The sequence below is a fragment of the Danio rerio genome, chromosome 4 (assembly GCF_049306965.1).
Source record: "Danio rerio strain Tuebingen ecotype United States chromosome 4, GRCz12tu, whole genome shotgun sequence".
Lineage (NCBI taxonomy): Eukaryota > Metazoa > Chordata > Actinopteri > Cypriniformes > Danionidae > Danio > Danio rerio.
Window position 1 is genome coordinate 62,903,109 of NC_133179.1, and position 19,567 is coordinate 62,922,675.

Sequence of the window (19,567 nt, forward strand, 5' to 3'; positions counted from 1 at the left end):
TAACCAAAAAATACTTTTATTTTGACGCGGCGTGTGACGTCATCAGGCGGCGCCGCTTCAGCGCTGTGATTCAACTGGAGGAAGGTGTTTTTAAACCTTTACAGATATAAACCTATTTAAAGTTAAAGTTCTAAAGTTTTAGTTTTTTATTCGATGTTAAATTATGTTCCTGCTGTTGGAAATATTATTTTAACCCTTTATACAATGTAGTACTAATTTATTCTCAGTATTTACAGGCTATTGTTTGAATAAAGTAACAGAAAAGTGTGTAATAAGTATTAATGAAACCTTTTACCTGATTTACTTTTGTTAATTACTTTCATATTAAGAAACTGTTGAAGCAAGTGTTGAAGAGAGTTTATTTTGTTTCTGTTCATTGTTTTATTTATTTTAAACAGGAAATTTTTATTGTTTTGTTCATTTAAAACAGGATAAAGTGTCCAAACACAGAGAAAAACTCCTGCTGAAGCGACTGATCTCCACACTGTTATAAAGATGGCGTTTATTAAAGAGGAGAGTGAAGATGTGAAGATTGAAGAAACATTCACAGTCAAACAGGAAGATCTGCAGGAACAAACAGGTTCATTTTTATTCTCAAAGACCAACTCAGTCATCTGATCCTCATTCAGAAATATTTTAATAATAAGAAAACTAAATTAAACCATCTTGCAGCCCTGAGTGTGCTGCCTAGTTCTCCTAAATGCACATAAGCACTCATTGAAAGACAGTAATGAGTTTCCTTCTTGTTACTTGTTCTCATGTTTTTTTTGTCATTATTTAATGTATTATTAGTCTCCTACCTTCTTAATTAGTTAGTTATTGCTTTTCTTGTACCCCCACTGAGTTCTTGAGCACTGACGCTATATAAAATATATAAAAACATTAAATTAAAAAGTATTCTCATAGAAGATATCTGCTATTACAGTGATAGTGTTGGCTTAGTACTTTTCACTGTTTCTAGTTCTTACAGATAGTATACGAGTTAGAATTACAATATCATTATAATAACTAGTTACCAGGGTTATTTTGTATAAACAAGGATTTCCGTGAGTAAAAAAAAAAAATTGTAAATTCCAAAATCTAAATTTTAGGCTTTAAAAAGTCCTAAATTTACTGAAATACAGTGTTGTATGTCTTGAATCTTTTTTAAACAAGTCTTTATTTTCCTTTGTTCATGTTTTGCTTCGTAATCTGGCCAAAACCCATACAATCACCAACAATTCATCTCAATAAAACTTTCAACTTTTGTTCAAAAAGGTAATTTGAACTCTATTTATCATAATGGTTTAACAATTTTTCTTACAATAACATTTGTTTAAATGTGCTCCATGTATTTACTGCTGAGGACATCGACATGGACAGATTGTTGTGCATAAATTTAGTTTATTATAGTTTTTAAAATGTTGAAAATATTTGTTTATTTTTAAAAAAATTTTTTCGAAGTTTATGTTGGAAAAAAATAGTGTGGATACAGGTAAAGGCTTGTTTTTACACAATATTTAAAATCTTTTGCTAAGAAATATCTAAAATATTGTAAGTTTTTATTATTCATTTATTATTTTATTATTAAATGTATTAAATATAATTTTTTTGATAAGGCAAATAAAAATCTTTTTCATCTGGGCCATTTGAAAAATTCCTTAGCCGTTAGCCTTTCATGAGTTAAAATTTTCATTCATATTAGTCTTAAAACTGTCTTAAAGTCTTAAATTTAACTTGGTGAAACCTGTAGAAACCCTGGTTTAAAATATGTCAGAAAATGTTGTGACCATATTCTTTGTGTACCAGCAGACATTGAAATCTTTTTGCTTGAGACTTAAAGAAGATTTAAAGAATTCATTTTTAGATCCTAAAAACAGTGTTATGCTGCTAAGGCATGGGACGATAACTGTTTAAGGTATAAAGCTGCCAAAATGTTCTGCTAATTCATTCCTACTGTATATAGGTTTTTATGTTTTAAGTTTTTCAGGACAACAGTATCTCCCGCCGAAAATATATCCAAAGATGCCGTTTAAAATCGTAAAGAAATCTGTGCTTTTGAAACTAATGAAGACAGCAGAAGTCAATGATTCATCAGAATAATCTTGCCTGACATGTTTACTGCTCCAAAATACTTTCCAAAAAATATTTAAGAAGGCTAAAACTGTTTAAACGTTTTCAAAAACCGATTTTATTCGGTCCAAATTAAAAGATATGAGACTTTCTGAAGTAGAAAAAAAATTGTTCTCTTACAAAAGTTGTCTTAAAGCAAGAAGGTTGCTGGTTTGAGTCCCAGATGGATCAGGAGGACTACTGTGTGGAGTTGACATGGGTTTCCTCTGGGATCTCCAGTCCAAAGACTTGCAGTATAGGTGGATCAGAGATACTAAATTGGCAATAGTGTATGAATGTGTGTGTGTGTAAATGAGAGAGTGTGTACATTATAATGTGTGTATATAAGCATGGATTAACATTTAAAAAACATTTATGTTGTGCAGTGTAATTTATTCTAGGTTTACAGTGCTTTAATAGTAAGGTTGGGGATTAAGCACCACTTTCTCAAACTAAAATAAATAAATAATCCAACACTGTGAACACAAATAGTTGCAAATAGTAGTTTAATTTATGCTGCATTTTTAATCAGCATCATGAACTTATGATATTTGACTAAATTGGCCCTCAACAGAAAGACTCTTGCAATACGAGTCAAATGGTGTAACCAGTTACACCACTTGACATTTCAACGTAAAATCAAATTTGACAGGCTTTATCATCAACATCTGTGTAAGCACATGGGCTTGGTGGGAATATTTCAAATGTAACTTTTAAATATAATACTTATTTTTATAATATTGATCAATTATCAGTGCATTTCTGGGGTCTTACCATTTGACATGCATAACTAATAATAACTGACCATACCTTAAAAAGGTCAAAGTATCTCACATTTTAAAGAGTTACTAATCTTTGCATGTCTTGTGCACAATATTAACAAAATGGCTCAAAAAATGGTGGTTACAACATTTCCCCAAATTAATTATAATATGTAGAACAATTGTGCTATATTTACCTTTATTTCCTATTAAATATGTCTAATGTAAAATTATGCCAAACTAGCTAATACGATGTTTTATTGAGGCTTTCACATTTTTTAAACAAGATAAACTATTTGGAACCTTTTTTTTTTGGTTACACCACATTACATTCTTGCAATAATCCCCTAAAAATTATCTTAAAACAGATTAAAACCAAAAAAAAAAATGTACTTTCTCCTCAAAATAGAGAATGTATGCAAGTAATTTGTTTATTTATTTTGAAAATGTAACCTTGAATTGATTTAAACGACATGGAGACAAAAAAATGAGCGTCACATCATTGACCCATTAACAAATGTGACTTTGACATGCTAAAATGACTTGATTTAGATGTGTTGTCCACATGCCGCCTCATTTTTTATTTTATTTGTGTTTTTTGTATATGAGCTTTCTCACTGTGCATAAGCAAATGGGTTGTGTCACATTGCAATTGGTTTTTATTTCCCATGACTGTTTTTAGGGCTCAAAATTAAAGATTTACCAAATTTATCTCTGACCACACCAAAAAGATATAAGTATTTCTTAGCCACACATTTTAAATGTGTCAAAACAAGCAAATATATAGCTGTATACATGCACTTTTTATTCAACAAAACTTTTTTTTTTTAAATTGACATTTAAAAAGATCTATTGTTATGTATCTAAAATTTGCACAGTAATCTGTCCTGGCTAAAGGTCCCAGATCAGCAGTTAAATTAATGGTGAGTTAATCTAATATTAAAGCAATGTTATTGTAAAGGATGATAATTAAACTATGTTAAACGAAATAACGGTAAGCAAAAGAAAGCAGGTAAAAACATACCATGAGTGATAATGAAAGGATGATCACGTGCCTGAGAATAATTGACTGCTGCTTACAAAAGGTTTGCTGCTTACACGAGCATCGCTTTTTGTCTAGTCTATTTCAAAGAGAACCAATCGCACCAGTTGAGCTTCCTCTACACACGGTTGTAAACGGGATCCAGAGGAGAGATGTTGGATTCCAGCTTTGGATATTCTGCTCTCTCATTGATCAGTCTCATCAGGTCTATAGGGAGTCTTAGGGTGCTTTCACACCTACACTTTTGTTTCGGAATCTGTCTCATTTGCCCAGTTAGCGCGGTTTGTTTGGCATATGTGAAACCACCAATCGCTCTCGGATCAACACCAAATCTATCGCTCTGTGATCGCTTGAATGAGGTGGTCTCGGCTCAATTGAAACGAACTCTGGAGCGGATCGATAGCAGTGAGAAAGCAGTCCGATCCGAGCGCGGTTATATCACTATTTTATGTATGTGTAATAGGCAAACGGCTATATGAAGAGAGAATTATGATTAGGGCGGAAAGTTTCTCGAGTCTCCGGATTCCCGCAAACGAGTGATAATCTCTCGGTAAGCTCGCTTCTCCCTTCCGATCCTCAAATAGGCTATGTTGCGCACCCTTCTCACCCCTCCCCACCGCATCTCTCCTCACTCTTCAGACACGTCGTGCACACCTTGTCAAACACCACCAAACCACCACCTCTCCTGACAGCTGAGCGGGACACTGCAAAATAAACCCTGACACTAACCAATGTGAGTAGAGTTTACTCACACGTGACTTGTTTTATGGCCCGTTTCCACTGAGTGGTACGGTTCGGTTTGGTTTGGTACGCTTTTATGGCTGTTTCTACTGTCAAAAGCGTACCGAACCAAATCGTACCATACCACTTTTTTGGCACACTTTCGATAGGGTGCCAAACAGGAGAAAGAGTACCAAAAGGTGGAGCTACACATGCAGCTGTACGCTAGTTGGTTATGGAGATACGTCACAAGCTTGTGGAGCAACACTGAATGTAAACAAAGGAACCGCCATGTTTTTTAAATACAAAGCCGAGGCATTACATGGAAATTTTATATGCATATAATAGCCAGCCATGGATGATCCGAGCTCAAACAAACCTTGACGTCGTCTCGGTGAACAGACACAAAACCAAGAAGAAAAATCTGCCGTTTTCTGTAATTAATAATAATATAGCGGAGACTGTAAGGGGCTGTATGTGTTCATATATGTTGCATTTATGTATTTGTTTTTATATAATTACAGACGTTACAGTAGCCTATTTCACACTGTCATTGATCTGCAGTTATAATCAACACCTGTTCATAGAAAAGTTAGTAATAAACATTTATACACAAGTATTTACGACCCGTACAGCTTTACTGTAGACATTAATTCGAGCGAGCATGACGTCGACTTAAACTTTGTCATACACCACGCCCACCAAAAGGGTACCCTTTATGGTGGAAACGCAAGCCTGCTGAAGGTGACCCGTACCGACCCGAACCGTACTGTACCAGTCAGTGGAAACGAGCCATTAGCTCTTTTGGTCCGATTAGAAACTTTACAGTGTGAACTGTTTCGAAACAACTGAATCGATTCACAGGTGTGAAAGCACTCTTAAGGAAATGCCAGGGGGAGTTCTTGAGGAAGGCAGTACTGTCATTGTACTTCTCGCTTTTGCTCTCTCCTCCTGTTCTGGGTTACAGATTATCTCTTGTCATCTGCTTTTATTTGCAGTCACAGGAGCTCTTGTTTCCCTTTTTTCCTGTTTATACCACATCATTTCCCTTCATGTTTGTCAGTATGTTATCGATTGTTTGTGTACATATTATTTTGTTACACACCCTGTATTTGTGTCCAGGACCGCTAGTAAGTGTCTGGTTGTTTTTTCCCACGACACTTTCTTAGCACTCACACGACCGGGTGTTTACTTTGACTTTTGCTTTTTCCAGGACTCATTCCTCAATAAAGAGTTGTTGTTTTTCTGCATTTGAGTTCACTCTTTTTTTTATTTTTTTACTCGTGACACAGGTATTTTCTTTCTTAATTGTGTTTAAAGATCTTTAGATTTTGACATGATGTCTAGCTTTTGAGGCTCTTTTGGTCTACTTCACTTTGTCAGACAGGTCATATTAAAGCCTGATTTATACTTCTGCGTCAAGTGACCGGCGTAACCCACGGCGCATGCAACGCGCGTGGCTGTGCATTTATACTTTTGCGCGCTGTCTCTGTTGGTCTGCATTAACACTTCCGAAACGCTAGTTGGCATTGAGGTGTAAATGTTCCTATGTGTCGAGTTTCTTCGCTGCTTTTGTGCTTTTCCTGAACACTTCCGGGATGTACAAGTGGCTCAAACTCGCTCATTTTGAGGCAGGAACCGGCGGACTTGCAACAACTTTAACTATGAGGTTAACACAAAACAAAACTTTCCATCCGGAGCTCCTTCACGGGACGCTTGTAAACAATCGCTCGCGCCATTCGCGTGGCTCTCGGTCCCACCCAGACTCGTCAGCGCTACCAAGCCGACCAATCACAAAGCTTGCGCTACGCGTTGTTGCGACGTGTAGTTACATTTTTTGAGAGGTGCACGTCAGTGACGCCGACGGCCACGGCGAAGGGCTATGCGTCAGCGCCGTAGCATACGCCAGTGTTTAACACAGAAAATAAAAAATAAAGTTATGTTTTCATGGGGAAAATGTTTGTTTGGCATAAATTCAGCAGTTGCGCTCGCATCAGCGCCAAATCAATCAGTCTGAGATCGCCTGAATGAGACTGTCTCTGTGCTACTGAGCGGATCCATTGAAGTGAGAAAACAAAACAATGCAACGAACTAATGACCCAGGCTATATCACAGTGTATTATGATCGTGTAATAGCCATATATACGGCTATATGAAGAGAGAATGATGAGCAGGGCGAGATGTCATTCTTACCAGTAAATGCGAAAGTGAAAGCATGCTGAAATATTACCGAGAGCTGTTTATCCAGCCTGATCTCGGTTTATCCGTCAGGAAAATTGACCGAAATTACTATCTGTTAATTTTTCCATATTTTAATCGTATAATATGTTGTATTAGGCCTGTTGTTTTGTTCATTTACGCACTGACAGCTCGAAAGAAAGATTTACATTGATCTGATGCAGTCTCGGTTCATCTGCTATGTCTCTCTATAATTTAAGCCTATAATGCAGAATTCTAGCCAACGTTTCTTTAATAGATTGATTAATTCAATAGATCGATTTTTACAAAACCTGACAATTGAAAAGAGGCTTTGTATATATGAGAAAGTCTGACCTCTGCTTTATATTCGGTGACGATGTCTGTGGGTTGTTAAAATTAAAGTGCATATTTTTGCTTCTAAAATATTCTATACACAACTGGTGTAAAGTTTGGGGTCAGTATGATTGTTAAAAATGTTAAACTAAGCTTCTTCTGCTCACCAAGGCTGCAATTATTTAATCATAAATACAAATCATGAAATTCAAAAGTAAAGTTTATCAAAAGTTCAAAAGTAGTTTATCATTTAATTTATTCATTTATTCCAGTGATTTTAAAGATGAAATTTCAGCTTCATTACTCCAGTCACATGATCCTTCAGAAATCACTAATATTAATTATTATTACATTTATTAATGGTAATAGTAATAAAAGCAATAATTTCTGGAGTAATAGTTTTATTTGAAACTACATACAATAATAAAGCAGTTATTTAAAATTTTGATAAATATTTAACAATTTAACATTTTTTACATTTAATAAATGTAGCCTTGATGAACTTAAGTTTTCTTAAAAACATAAAAAAAATTACTGTAAATATATATACAGTGGAAGTCAGAATTATTAGCCCCCTTTGTTGTTTTTTTCTTTTTAAAATATTTCCTAAATTATATTTAACAGAACAAGGAAATGTTGATAGTATGTCTGATAATATTTTTTCCTCTGAACAAAGTTTTATTTGTTTTATTTTGGCTAGAATAAAAGCAGTTCTTAATTTTTTATGAACCATTTTAAGGTCAAATTTATTAGCCCCTTAAGCTAATTGTTTTTCAGACTGTCTCCAGAACAAACCATCGTTATACAATAACTTGTCTAATTATCCTAGCCTGCCTGGTTAACCTAATTAACCTAGTTAAGACTGCTTCAATCTTTTACTTTCACACTAGTACTTAGTCATTTTAGCAAACACCTCAGATACTGTTGGATGGTTCCTGTTGGTGGTGCACCTTTTTTACAGACGCCATAATAACGACACAGATCACTGCCTATTCACAAGAAAAAAGTGATTGACGTGGTAATTATGTGTGTAACTTGCCTTTATTCATTTACTGTATGATTTGTTTATGGGTAAAACAAAGACCATTCAGGTCAGGTAGTTTAAAGGGTAGGCTACAAATAATTAATTTGTTATTAATTTTTAATTATTCATAATCGAATCGAATCGTGACTTAAGAATCGAAAATGTAATCGAATCGAGGATTTGGAGAATCGTGACACCCCTACTCATCAATATGACCAAAATGATCTGGGATCAATTACATAAGAATCCACTAAAATGTGTATGTGTGTAATGGATACCAGGAGGTTGATATGACAAGATCAATCTAAATATGAATAAATATTAATATTCTTAATAAATAAATATTTTTATAATAAATATATTAATAATACATTTAATGTGCATCAAAATTAGGTTTGTGTAGCCAATGTTTTATTGTCTTTTCACTTCAGCTTTTGATTTGATGAGAGTTTTAATGATTTACTAAAAACTGAACTTTTTTTTTTATTTCAGACCTAATTAAAGACTATAAGGGGAGTAAAGAGGAGGAACATCAAGTTAAAATTGAGGACAAAACTTATTTAGAGACTGATGGTATTATAAAAGTGAGAGACAAGAGTTGTTTTACCTGCACTCAGTGTGGAAAGAGTTTGGCAAGCAAAAGCAAACTGAACATTCACATGATGAACCACACTGGAGAGAAACCATTCACATGCACTCAGTGTGGGAAGAGTTTCAGCCAATCATCATACCTTAATCAACACATGAGGATTCACACTGGGGAGAAACCATTCATATGCACTCAGTGTGGAAAGAGTTTCAGCCACTCATCATCCCTTAATCAACACATGAGAATCCACACGGGAGAGAAACCATTCTCATGCACTCAGTGTGGGAAGAGTTTTAGCCAATCATCATCCCTTAATCTACACATGAGGATCCACACTGGAAAGAAACCATTCAAATGCACACTGTGTGGGAAGAGTTTCAGCCAATCATCATCCCTTAATCAACACATGATGATCCACACTGGAGAGAAACCATTTACATGCACTCAGTGTGGGAAGAGTTTCAGCCAATCATCATCCCTTAATCTACACATGAGGATCCACACTGGAGATAAGCCTTTCACATGCACCCAGTGTAGGAAGAGTTTCAGCAACTCATCATCACTTTACAGACACATGAGGATCCACACTGGAGAGAAACCATTCACTTGCACTCAGTGTGGGAAGAGTTTCATCCAATCATCATCCTTTAATCTACACATGAGGATCCACACTGGAGAGAAACCATTCACATGCCCTAAGTGTGGGAAGAGTTTCAGGAAATCATCGTCTCTTAATGAACACATGATGATCCACACAGGAGTGAAAGAGCATATGTGCTTGGAGTGTGAGAAGACGTTTATCACAGCTGCAAATTTGAAACGGCACCAGAGGATTCACACTGGAGAAAAAAACCTACAAGTGTTCACAGTGCAGTAAGAGGTTTACTCACTCAAGAACCCTGAAAACACATGAGAGAATTCACACTGGAGGTAAACCGTAGACATGATCAGTGTGTACACAATGTGTACAGTTTCACTCATCCGGGGCAGCTTAAGAAACACATGGGATGGTTCCGGTATGGCGTTGACACATGTAGCAGAATAGAAAGAGAGCTCCCATACACACTGGTATTAATCCTTTTTTTTACATCATATATGATAACCTAAACCATGTTTAAATAACACAGAGGGGGACAAAAACAACCATTGAAACCTGAAAAAAAAAAAAACGAGTAATCAACAGATGAAAAATCTGAGATGAACGGGATAGCTGATAGCCTGTCAGCTTGCATTGCAGCAATACATACGGACATCAAAGCTTTCCAGATGGATATTAAATTTGATTTAACCGCCTTCCAAGATTCCCTCGCAAAAGATGTGAAAATGGAACTAAATAACTTTAAACAAGAAGTCAATCAAAAACTGGATGGCCTGATCACGGGCCTAAACGCAACAGCAGAAAAGGTCAACAAAGTGGAGCAGTGAGTTGGAGAACTGGAGAACGTTGCTGAGATGAAAGAAATTTTTTAGTCAAACAATACAAATTTAAGAAAACTTACAAGAGAAACTGTTAGATCTAGAAACACGCTCCCGTAGAAATAATATTCGGATTTTTTGAAACCCGGAAGGAATCGAAGGGAATAATATCCAAGACTTGGTGGAAATTATTATTAAAACGAACTGTCACTTGACGAAATGGACCTTAAAATCCAACGATGTCAACGGAGGCATCAAGAGATCTGAAAGAAAAAGGACTAATAAATAGCGAAGAAGAAACTATTATAGGAATCTCTGGGAAAGAGAAACAAAGATCTTGGCAAAGTTTGGAGTGACATCGAAGAAAAGAATTTTAAATTTGAAATTGAATTTTAAAGGGACAATGTTTGAAAGAAGGGAAAACCTGACAGATCCTAACAAAGAACTCTGAGAGACTGGTAAAAGTTCTTGACTTGATTCACCGATGATGGACATTTAAATCGTTTGAAGGAAGAATGGTATTTAACCGAACTGACCAGCGACACAAGATGAACGATTAAAGCACACCAAGACTCGAGTCATTGAGGAACATACTGGTAGGAAGACATAAAGGGATTCTATTTTATACATTTAAAATCCCTTGCTATAATTAGAAATATTTAACTTTAAAACCTAGTCAGAAATACAAGAATATAATATTGTCAGATATGGGCACTGAATATATTTGTTAACATTTTTTGTGCAATAGGCACAGCAAGGAGGGGCCCTTTAGAGAAGGAAGGCTTTCCCATCACATTCAGAAGTTATTTAAGACTTTAAGGTTTGGAAACCTCTTTCATTATGATTTTTATTTAATTGTATTTTTTTTTTTCCTCCAACAGAATAGTGGTACTGGTATCTCGTAACGATATGTACAGCAGTTTTTGTTACATTCTGTCAAATGCATACAGATGCTTAAATAAATACAAAAATAAAAAGAGATTATAAAACAAATTTAGAAAGACATAGTTATTGAGTATTTTCAAGGAAAGTCCAGAAGGAGGACCAAATGAGCCAGCACACCTCAGATCTTTGATGTAGGTCATAAGTCTGATTGCCTGACTCAGCCACATATTGACTGAAGGTGTCTGCACAGTTGACCCCAATATCAATATACATTTTTTGGCCAAATATATACAAAAATTCAATACGCATTCTTTGTCATGATCAAGACACAGTTCCGAAGTACAATTCAGAAGGTTTACGTTTGGAGACAAAACAAAAGTCTTTCCAGTTATTTTTAAAATCATTTTGTGAATCTCTTTCCAGTACAATTTAATTTTGTCACAGTCCCAAAATACATGCATCACTGTGCCAATGTCTAACTTACTTTTGAAACATAGCTGGAAACAATTAGGAAATATTCTATGGAGGCGGACAGGAGTTAGATATATCCTGTGAATACATTTATAATTTTGCTCATGAACTGAAATTGAAGTACTTTTGGGATAGATATTTGAGCAGGCAGATAGCCACTCCTCATGACTAAAACTAGACCTCAGATCCTTTTCCCATATTGCCCTTAAAGAATTAAAGGTTGAAGGGTCCGTATTAGACAGCAACGTATATAATTCAGAGATCTTATTATTAAGCGTACATGAAGAGAAAAGCTGTTTTTCTATGTCAGTAAAATCAAATTGTATATTACCTTCTTTTAATTGTAACTCTAAAAAGTGTCGAATTTGCAGGAATTTATCAAAATTTTTACTGGGAAGACTAAATTCCTGTCTTAACTGCTCAAATGATTTCATTTGGCCATCCTGGAATAGGTGACCTTATTCTGACACTCCTCTTGATCTCCAAGTCAAAAGGCCAATATTCTGTATTGTAGTGGGAAAATCAAGATTAAAGGTAATAGGTGACTTAGAACACAAGTTATTTGGGATGGATAAATATTTCTTAACATCATGCCACACCAAAAGCGTATTTGTTATTGTAAAGACACTAATCAAATGTTGATTTTTTTGTATATTATGAATAAATGGTAGAGAGCATGAGAGTCTAGGAGAGCATCTTGTAGATTCAATCCCAACCCATCGTGAATCAAATCTGTAAATAAACCAATTTAACCTGTGCTTGATTTGTGCTGCCCAAAAGTATAATTGGAAATTGGGAAGTGAGAACCCACCCAATTCCTTTGGTTTCATCAACAGTGAGAATTTAAGCCTGGGTTTTTTGTAATTCCAAACGTACCTTGAGATTGAGATGGATTCAGAGGAAGCATGCATATACAAAGCTTGAGATTTATCCAAATTAATCTTGTACCCTGAAAAAGTACTATATTTTTTAATTACATTAAGAATTGCATCAGTAGAGGTGTCAGGGAGTTTAAGATACAACAAAACATCAACTGCATACAGAGATATACGATGTTCCTCTAGACCTATTTTAATACCGTGTATGCTACTATTAGTTCTCACGGCAATAGCCAGCGGTTCAATAACCAGAGAGAATAACAGAGGTGAAAGAGGGCAGCCTTGACGACAGCCTCTGCTTACGGAAAATCTATTAGACAGCATTCTATTAGTGTTAACCTGGGCTATAGGATTAGAGTATAGGCGTTTGATTAAATCAATCAAATTGGATCCTAACTGTATTTTATCTAAAACTGCAAAAAGAAAAGGCCATTCCACCCTATCAAACGCCTTTTCTGCATCTAGGGATACAATAGATGCAGATTCCTTTGTAAAATTTAAATGGTCTAGACTATTTAGAACTCTTCGAATATTGTCTGAACCGTACCTGGATTTCACAAAACCAGTTTGGTCTGGATTAACAACATAAGGCAGAACATTTTCAATCCGTCGAGCTAAGGACTTGGCTATAATTTTATAATCTACATTAAGTAGACTAATTGGGTGATAAGATGAACAATTTGTTGGATCTTTGTCTTTTTTTAAAAGCAGGCTGATAATTGCCACTGACCAGGATTCAGGCAAAGAGTTAATCTCAAAAAGATTATTTATCACCAGCATTAAAATTGGGGAAAGTTCAGGCCAAAACTGCTTATAAAACTCTAATGGATACCCATCTGGGCCAGGAGCTTTACCGGATGGCATTTACTGAATAGCTTGTCAGATTTCATCTTCAGTAAAAGGGGCATTCAAAAGAGTCCTAGTGTCATCAGAAATGCTGGGAAGAGAAATCTCATTTAAATAATTAGTCAAATCTTTGTATGATCCATGATAATCGGTTGTATAAAGATTACTATAAAAGTCTGAAAAAGAGTTGTTAATGTCCTGAGGATCAAAAGTCATGTTACCTGCAGATGTCTTAATTGCTTTTTTAGTTCTTTCACTCTGTTCCTTTTTTAACTGATAGGCCAAGAGGCGACTGTGTTTATTACCAGACTCATAGTACCGCTGTTTAGTATAAAATAATAATTTCTTGATATGTTCTGTGTGGTCTAGGTTAAGTTTAGCTTTAGCATTATTTAATAATATCCAATTATCTTGATTTGGCAAGCATTTATGTTGTTTTTCCAGGCGAGTTCTTCTAATTCTTTCCTTTTTTGTATCTTTAGCTTTTTGCTTAGAGCAGCATTAGCAATGAGATGACCCCGCAACGTAGCCTTGGCTGCATCCCATTTTATTGCAGGTGAAACAGGGGAGTTCTGATTGTCTTGCCAATACTAAATTATTTTTTGTTTGATAAAAGAGCAAAAGCTAGTATTACTTAAAAAAGAGCTATTGAATTTCCAATAATTTGGTTTTTGAATAGGTATACTAATATCAATGACCAAATAAAACAGGCCATGATCAGACAGCACAATAGGGCCAATTTGACAAGAACTCACATTGTGTATACAGTCGGAAGGTATGAAAAAATAATCTAGTCTTGAATAAGATTTATGGGGGTGAGAATAAAAAGTATAATCTCTGTCTTTCGGGTGCAGCTCCATCCAAATATCCACCAATCCGATGTCTTTACAAGTGTTACGTATTATATGTGATGATTTGCAGCTCGTTGAAATCTGAGGTGAGGATTTATCCAGATTTCCATCAAGTATGCAATTGAAATCACCTCCTAAGAAGCCAATGTTTTTGCAGAGCTGATTGAACTTTAGAATCACCTGAGAAATAAAATTAGGGCAGTCCGCAATTGGGGCATATGTATTGCCTACAGTGACATGTTTTCCAAGAATTAGACCAGAAATAAACACAAATCTTCCTTCAGAATCATGTTCGACATGTTCAAGGATGAAAGGAATATTTTTATGAATAAGAATTGCGGTTCCCCTACTATTTGACGTGAATGAGGAAAAGTATATCTGGCCGACCCGATCTCTTTTTAGCTTCAAATGTTCCTTATCTGACAAGTGTGTTTCTAGTAATAATGCTATAGATACACCTTCTTTCTTGAGAAATGTTAGAATTTTCTTTCTTTTAATTACATGGCCTATGCCTTTCACTTTCCATGTTACTAATTTAAGAGAATTAAGCATATTAAAAATGTAAACAGAAAGTCATATGAATGATAGTATGCATTAAAAGAAATTACAATTGTACCAGTACAAGATACCAAATGCGAACAAGAGAGTACCACAAGTAGAACACAAAATAACCCCGTAAAACCCACCCCCGAAGACCCCATCTCCAACTGATGAGGCACAGATAATATCAAAAAGTCACAAAACCAAATAAGAAACTTTGAAAAAATTATCAATAGCATAACTGAGACCACCAAGTTATCCCAGGTGAAAAAAAAAGTGCACTAAAATACACTCATTTAAGTATACTTAGTACACTTTTCAGTAATGTACTAAAAGTGCTCTATTTTCGCACACTAATTTTGTACTTAATGTACTAAAAGATAGTATTAAGTATATGTTAAGATAAACTTAATACCATCTAAGTGCACTCAACTATGCTATTTTGAGACACCCTGAAGTTGAACTAAAATGTGCTTTTAACATACTATATCTGTATTTTAAAAAATATATTTAGTTACAACTAGAAATACACTTGAACCCTACTTTTAAACATTTAAATATATTTATGACTAATTTAAGTATAATAGTATTATATTAAAAGAATATATAAATTGTAAAAAAAGGTGTGCTAAATACTGTATTAAAATTGCTCTATTTTGCCAAACTAATTTTGTATTTAATGTACTAAGAATTAGTATTAAGTACATTTTAAGATAAACTTAAGTACATCTAAGTGTACTCAACTGTGCTATTGAGACAAAATAAAGCTGATCTAAAATGTGATTTTTATAATGCATTTAATTATTATTTTTTTTCACCTGGGGCTGCTAAATGCTCCTACAGAAGATTCTGGGTAAATCTCTCGTCAGTCTTCAGCTCAGTTTCACTGATGATCCAGGATAAATTCTAAACCCAGGGCAGAGCGGCTCAGTGAATGTGGTCTGGACTGAGTGGATGATGCTCATTTTGTCTCTATAGATGCTGTAGAAGATCAGAGTTCCTGCACTGTGATCCACAAACACTCCTATTCTCATGCTGAACGCCTCCATTGGGAGATGAGTCTCTATGTGATTGTGCCAGAATGAGAAACTGAAGAAAGAGCAGAGTAAACTCCAGGACTGAGCATTAAATCCAAACACACCCTCAGCACCTCCTCCCTTCCTCCTGATGCTCTTATATGACACTGATATCCGCACATCACTATCCCCACTCCAGTCAATCTCCCAGTAACAGCGTCCACACACACTCTCTCTGCACAACACCTGAGGATGATGATCAAATCTGTCTGGATGATCAGGATACGGCTGATTCCCTCTCACCCACTTCACCTCTCTGTTTTCCTCAGACAGAATGAGTTGAGTGTGTGCTGTGTTTGGATCCAGAGTGAGGAAACAGACATCTGAACACAAGAACACACACATTTATAACCACAGCTGTGTGTGTGTGTGTGTGTGTGTGTGTGCATGCGAGATAGTTTGTGTGTGTGAGAGAAAGAAAGAGAGAGTGTGTGCGTGCGTGTGTATGTGCATGTGTGTGAGAGAGTGTGTGTGTGAGAGAGTGTGTGTTTGTGTGTGTGCGTGTTTGCATGTGTGAGAGTGTGTGTGTGTGAGAGAGATAGAGTGTGTGTTAGTGTGTGTGGTGCGTGTTTATGTGTGTGTGAGAGAGAGAGAGTGTGTTTGTGTGTGTAAGAGAGAGTGTGTGTGTGTGTGTGTAAGTGCGTGTGTGTGAGAGAGAGTGAGAGTGTGTGTTTATATGTGTGTGTGCGTGTTTGTGTGTGTGAGTGTGCGTGTGTTTGCGTCTGTCTGTGCGTGTGTGTGTGAGAGTGTTTGTGCATGTGTGTGTGTGTGTGTGTGTGTGTGTGTGTGCGTGCGTGTAGTCCTACATTTGCGCGGTCCTGCTTTAATCCTCGTGTGTCCTCCATGATCCAGACTGTAAACACACACAGATGGAGAGAATGAGCTGTTTAGTTTCCCCCTCAGCTAATAAGCTAAAGCTAGCACTGAGCTGCTCAGCTACACGCTCCAAACTCTTGAGCTAAAACACACAACACTTGTTGGTTGAGCCGGGATGCACAATGAATGTAACACAGTGCGTTCTTTTCCTCTGCTGTTGGTGAAGCGAGCGCAGATACTGCTCATGTTGATGGAGACACCCTGCTGCAACATTCATTTATTACAGTGATCACACTTAGCTTTGCCATCGTTCTTCAGCACATGCAGCCTTTGAGCACATGTTGCAGTTCATCTCTAAACTATGTTCAGATTATTAAAGCTGCTCGCCAGCGCCCAACTTCCTGACAGATTAGCAAGTGAAAAATACACATGTGTGCACAGAGAAGAGGAATCCAGATGTTGATTTTAGAACAAGAGTCTGAACATTAATCCAAGTGTCTGATTCCAGAATCCGAATCCATCTTCAATCCCCAACCCTATTCCTGACCTGATATTGTAGGATTCTTCAGCACAAATGGAGGAAGAAGTTTCTCTGCTCAGCTCAAATGCTGAAACTGTACAGTGTGTCCCGCTTAATGTCACTGTAACTGAGCCAATACACTCCAACAATTACAGAGGAGATTCATTTCACACTCAATGATTTGCTCTTCATGACTGGAATACTCTACAAGCTGTATCTTCTGTCTGTCCTTACCCCATAACCCTCACAGAAAACTGAAGCTGATCACAAAAGAGCTTTCTAGTGTCTTTTTAAAGCCATTCAGTGTAAAAGCACAAGGCCAGTGCTGCTCCACATACTTGAGTTTGTCCAGTGTGTAGTTTGGATCCTCCAGTTGTTCAGAGAGCAGCTTGACTCCTGAATCTCCTGGATGATTGTAGCTCAGATCCAGCTCTCTCAGGTGTGAGGGGTTTGAAGTCAGAGCTGAAGACAGAAAACCACAGCCTTCCTCTGTCACCATACAGCCAGACAATCTACAAACACAGCAATAGTCCACATCACACAGTTGGACAATCACACATCTCTTTGTGTTGTGAAGATGCTGACTGCTGTTTCTGCTCATGTCAACAGCAGTGATGAACACACACATCCTGATTAGCTCTCCTTATTGATCGAGCCCTCGCATCAGCAAACACACACACTCACACACTCAACAAGGACTCGACATCATCTGTAGAAGTGTACAGAGCAAAGACATTGTTCATAATACACCACATCAAGCTGTAAAGTCTGTTGTGAGGAGGAAGAAGTCACACTTGATCATCTTAAAGTCATGTATTAAGTGCTGCTATTCAATGATCCTCCACATAGTTGGATTGTTTTTGACATGTGAGGGACATTCTGATGTCATGCGAGGGAATACTGATTCAGGATTATTTGTAATGATCAATAATGATGAGTAAAGTAACACTGTAGGATCATATTAGGGTATTAAACGTTCCTATTCTTAAACACATTACTTATTGAAGAATCCACTGAATAAATGCAGGATAATATACCAACAGATCATTTTCAGCAGATCACAGACATCTGTGGACATTTATAAAGTAAAGTGAAGTTACATCTGACATTTCACTTTCACATTCACACTTCAGCAGAGAATGAAGAGAATAGCAAACCTGTAAACCCAGCTGAGCATCATCTAGTGTCAGAGATCATACACACCTTTTACAGTGTTGATGTGTGCTGAAATCATCAATGACAATGAGTGATCGTCCTCTTTACACTCTTTTGACCTGTTAATTGTGCAATAGTTTGTGCACATCAATAATGTTTCATCTTAATGTGGTTTAATAGTTGATTTTAAAACATTATAAGTGTGATTTGTAGATGATCGACACCTAGATGCAGGATTACAGCTGGTTGTATGACTGTAAGGCATTTACTCAAATGTTGCAGAGGTCTGAAATGTGTAATCAGGTGTAGGGCTGGGTGATGTCAGACAATATTTATTAATAATCTCCTTTAAAGATATGCATGATGCAGATAATCTCGTCTCTCCCCTCACATCTGTCATGAGACATGCCCCCCCCCCCCCCCCCCCCCCCACACACACACACACACAATCTCTGAAGAGGAATAACTGGAGAAGAAAGAAGCGCTGGTGAACTCCTCTGAATGACCAAAACACCCAGGCGGGACAGAGCAACAGATAGATGCTGAGCTGCTTATCTTGGAGGATGGCCAGCACAAACTCAATGCAGCTTCAAACTCTCGTCCAGCCCTACATCACAGCATCATCAAGACGCATTTATTAACTAGTAAAACTGTGGACAAGCAAATATGATACAGCCTATAGATACTGTCTAGCCAGTGCTCAAACTAATATGTGTGTAATGTGTTGAGGCCGCAGCTCATGATTGGCCATCCGCTTTCTCTTTCACTCACACATTCCTCTCCAAAGTGTGTGAGGGGGTCTACACCTCAGAATATACTCATGAGCAAAAGGCCTGATCTCTCCTTCAGGTTTGTTTGCTTTATTTGTGTGTTAAAGTCATTCTAGATGTCTGTCAGCCTGTTCCTGTGGGTGAGATGGAGCGACTGACACATGAAATAAAGCTTTAGCATATGCATTCATCTACAATCTAAAGCGAAGTGTCGTGTTATTACTAGACCATTTACACTTACAGACTGGGCCGACATTTACTTAATCACTTCACTAGATTATCTTTTCTCAATAATGTGGATTATCTAATCTAATCTAACCTGATCTAATCAAATCCACATCGCCCAGCCCTAATCAGGTGTCCAGACTTTAAAGATGCTCCCTAAATTTGCAGATATAAGACATACATTATATTATATCACTTTCACTGCTTTCTAACCTGTGCGAGTGCTAACTTTAACTCTTATGTTTAGGATGGAACATGCTAGCAGTTAACGTTAACTAGCTCTCAGCTAAACATCACTTCTATTAGTTTAGCTTTAGCAGAGAGGAGTCTTAAGAAACAGAGAGGTGACCCACATGTGT

General features: G+C 36.6%; 3 protein-coding genes across 5 annotated transcripts in view; 2 read left to right on the forward strand and 1 right to left on the reverse strand.

Annotated features, from left to right (window-relative positions):
• LOC141381809 (uncharacterized) overlaps window positions 1–19,567 on the forward strand; it is a 705,874-nt gene that overhangs the window by 529,617 nt on the left and 156,690 nt on the right. The gene's annotated exons all lie outside the window — the stretch shown is intronic.
• Window positions 29–11,168, forward strand: LOC137491037 (uncharacterized). Of its 2 annotated transcripts, none has more exons than XM_068220098.2 (3): window positions 29–264; window positions 431–580; window positions 8,663–11,168. In XM_068220098.2, the coding sequence occupies exons 2-3, from the start codon at window positions 496–498 to the stop codon at window positions 9,634–9,636; spliced, it is 1,059 nt and encodes a 352-aa protein (XP_068076199.1). In that variant the 5' UTR covers window positions 29–264; window positions 431–495; the 3' UTR covers window positions 9,637–11,168. The 2 variants fall into 2 exon arrangements, with proteins under 2 accessions (XP_068076199.1, XP_068076200.1); XM_068220099.2 differs by having other exon boundaries at window positions 29–84.
• Window positions 15,426–19,567, reverse strand: part of LOC103910668 (uncharacterized) — a 29,059-nt gene continuing 24,917 nt past the window's right edge. For both annotated transcript variants that reach the window (XM_073948158.1, XM_068220060.2), the window contains 3 exons: window positions 17,397–17,570; window positions 16,529–16,575; window positions 15,426–16,045 (listed from right to left, as the gene is read on the reverse strand). In XM_073948158.1, coding sequence (XP_073804259.1) covers window positions 15,519–16,045; window positions 16,529–16,575; window positions 17,397–17,570 — 748 coding nt within the window. In that variant the 3' untranslated portion in view covers window positions 15,426–15,518. The remainder of the gene's footprint in view (window positions 16,046–16,528; window positions 16,576–17,396; window positions 17,571–19,567) is intronic.